This window comes from Carlito syrichta, unplaced genomic scaffold (assembly GCF_000164805.1).
Source record: "Carlito syrichta isolate Samal-C Ts95f unplaced genomic scaffold, Tarsius_syrichta-2.0.1 Scaffold303074, whole genome shotgun sequence".
Taxonomy (NCBI): domain Eukaryota; kingdom Metazoa; phylum Chordata; class Mammalia; order Primates; family Tarsiidae; genus Carlito; species Carlito syrichta.
This window is the reverse complement of record NW_007247170.1, coordinates 312,114-314,871: the sequence shown is the minus strand read 5'-3', so window position 1 is coordinate 314,871 and position 2,758 is coordinate 312,114. Positions and strand designations below refer to the sequence as shown.

Genomic DNA, 2,758 nt, shown 5'->3' with positions numbered 1-2,758 from the left:
CCAGGCGGGTCTCGAACCTGTGGGCTCAGGCAATCCACTCACCTCAGCCTCCCAAAGGCGGGGATTACAGGCTGAGCCACCGAGCCTGGCCGCCTTGGTTCTCTTTAAAGACATGTGCCATCCACACCTTCTCCTTTCCCCCAAAGCCCAGGGAAGGACACAGGGCTTGTCTGAAATGCAGTGTCCAATCCACCCTGGGCCTGTTGAGTCAGATCCCTCACTTTACAGATGGAGAAACTGAGGCCAGGAGAGAGTCTAAATAGAGCTGATTTGGGCCCGATAATACCAACTATGGAGTTGACAACAAGGAATCATGCTTTGTGTTTCTCCTTCCCTCCGTGTGAGGCTCAGACAGGTCTTCCTAAACGTTCTTATTCTCAAGCTCCTGAGAATAGGGAGCCTTTTCAAGAAGCCAGGAGAAAGGGGGGCCTTCAATTCCCTGGCTACCACCATGTGCCGGTCACATTGCTGGGGAGACTGAGAAAGATGGGAAAAGGGTGGCCGGGTCTGCTGGAGAGCCTTGACTTATTCCACACAGCTGGGCGACCCTGGGGCAAGGCACTTAACCTCTCTGGGCCACTACTGTGCTGACAGAAGCAACAGCTCCGCCTGCATCAAGTGACCATGAGGAGGATGTGCACCGAGACCAAAAAAGGCCCAGAGGGAGGCTGGAGGCTTCCTTAAAGGAGAGTCTCTGGGTCCCAAACCTGGGCCATTCTGGTCCAGCCCAGCCACGCCCACCACAGGTAAGCCACATCCGCCCTAGGTAAGTCACAAATGTCAACTCCTTGAGTCCTCACAGTATCCCTGCTAAGGAGGAACTCTCAGGATTCCAATTTACAGATGGGGAAGCTGGGGCACAGAGCAGCACCAGGACATGGCCGCCTGACTTCTGAGTCCTGTGTTCTTAACCTTTAGGTTCAAGGTTGCCTCATACATCCCCGTGATGCATTAGGACAGAAAGAGCTGGGCCCTCATCCAGGGAGCAGCCTGAGAGGGTCACTCACCGTTTTTGTCTGCACGGCGGAAAATCTGCAGAAAAGAGAGGCTGAGTCAGCTCTGGGCGGGGGGTAGGCAGGTGCCTTCCAGAGGTTTCTGAGTGGATACTGAGATCCCTCTCCTGCTCAGGAGCAGCCCAGAGGCTGGGGAAGCCCAGCGCCCCCTCCCCACCCGGCTTCTCCCCTTCCCTTGGGATGAGGCGGGGGCAGGGTTTCAGGCAGAGGCCCTCCCTGACACCCCCTCCCTTCCGTGTCACCAGCCTGCCCCCGGCCACACCGACAGACACACAAGCCTGCACATGCACACCCATGCGCGTCCCTGCAGGTGGACATCCGCAGTCAGCAGGCCACGCAGTGTCCCCCACAGCCGAATGCACAGTCGCACACAACCATGCTCAGGGCTGAAGTCCCATGGAGGGCCACGCCCTCAGCCACCACCCTCCGCCCAGAACCCCTCGGGTATTCCCAGCAGGGTGGACGGAAATGTCTGCAAGGTTGGGTGGTGGGGCCAGCCGTGGGCAGGTCTGCACTGTTTCTGAGTGGGAGAGGTGGTCAGGCCACCAGGAGCTTGGAAGACCGGCTGCGGGCAAGGTTCTGGGACACTGCCAGCCTGAACTTCCTGATCAGTCACACCTTCTTCTCCCATCTCTCCAGTGACACCCGGGGCAGTCTCTCAAGGTCAGGTGGTGGCAGGTGCTGGCGGCCAGGCTGAGGCGCCAAGGCAGTCTGGTAACCCCCTGCGCCCGAGGTGAGGCTCTGAATGATTGAATCAGCTGTCGGAGGCCCATCCATGTGTCACTGCTTCTGAAGCTGCTGGGTACACTTGATGGCGACACCTGTGTGTGAGGACCTAGCTACTCACAGGAGGCTCAAGGTCCTGCGGGGGCCTGAAATGCAGTGTCCGGACCCATCCTGGGCCCCTGGAGCCAGACCCTGCACTGTAACCAGACACCCACGGGATTGGTTCCCCAGCACATTGAAGTCTGAGAAGGGCTCCAGGGCGTGGGGCGGCCCCCACTCCAGTCTAATTGGCTTACTTTAGCCAGGAGGACATGTTCCTGGGGTGGGGGGAACATGCCCGACTCCCATGTTTTCCTGGACACCAGAGAGGTCTGAGGGCCACCAGGTAAGCCACCCAGGTAGAGCCAATCCCTCCAACCATCCCACCTTTGGTCCTCGGCCTGGGGCAATGGACAGATGCCCTCCACCCCTCCCCCCAAGCAAGGGGCAGGGGCACCCCAGCCATTATCAGGCATTGGGACTGGTCAGACTGAGGCAGCAGCTAGGGCAGGTCGCCCACGCCTTGCCCCTCTCCCGCAGCCCTGCTCCTGGCTGGGCGAGGTTCCTCGAGGCTGAGGTCCCCACCTGGGTAGCCCAGACCCCCAAGGTCTGGCACCAGGCAAGCGCCTGCTCTGGGCCAACTGTTAAACGTATGAATGACATGGCATGGGGGACACCAGGTGACGTCAGCTCCAGGAGTCTACACCAGCACCCCCCCATCACCCCATTTGGCAGGTGGGGGAATGGAGACTCAGAGCCCGCACATGGCCAGGCCAGTGGGAGGAGGACCCTGGAGCCCCTAGAGCGGGAGGGGGTGGCAGGGCGGGCCTGGGTCTTCAGGGGCTCAGCTGGGGAACTCAGCTGGGGCCTGAGAGAGTGTAGCTGCACAGGTGTGTGTCTGGCTGTAAGTGTGTGTGTGTGCACAAGAGTGTGTGTGACAGTACGTGTGTGCACGCACATGTGTGTGTGTGTCTGGAGCC

At 59.9% G+C, this 2,758-nt stretch overlaps 1 protein-coding gene across 1 annotated transcript in view; it reads right to left on the bottom strand.

The window, feature by feature from the left end:
• The window catches only part of NECAB2 (N-terminal EF-hand calcium binding protein 2), a 32,672-nt gene extending 31,363 nt beyond the window's left edge, over positions 1-1,309 (bottom strand). Inside the window, exons 1-2 of the mRNA XM_008057621.2 lie at positions 1,256-1,309; positions 1,008-1,032 (exon numbers count right to left, since the gene is read on the bottom strand). Of these exons, the coding sequence (XP_008055812.2) occupies positions 1,008-1,032; positions 1,256-1,309 (79 nt within the window). The remainder of the gene's footprint in view (positions 1-1,007; positions 1,033-1,255) is intronic.
• Between the last annotated feature and the right edge of the window lie 1,449 nt (positions 1,310-2,758).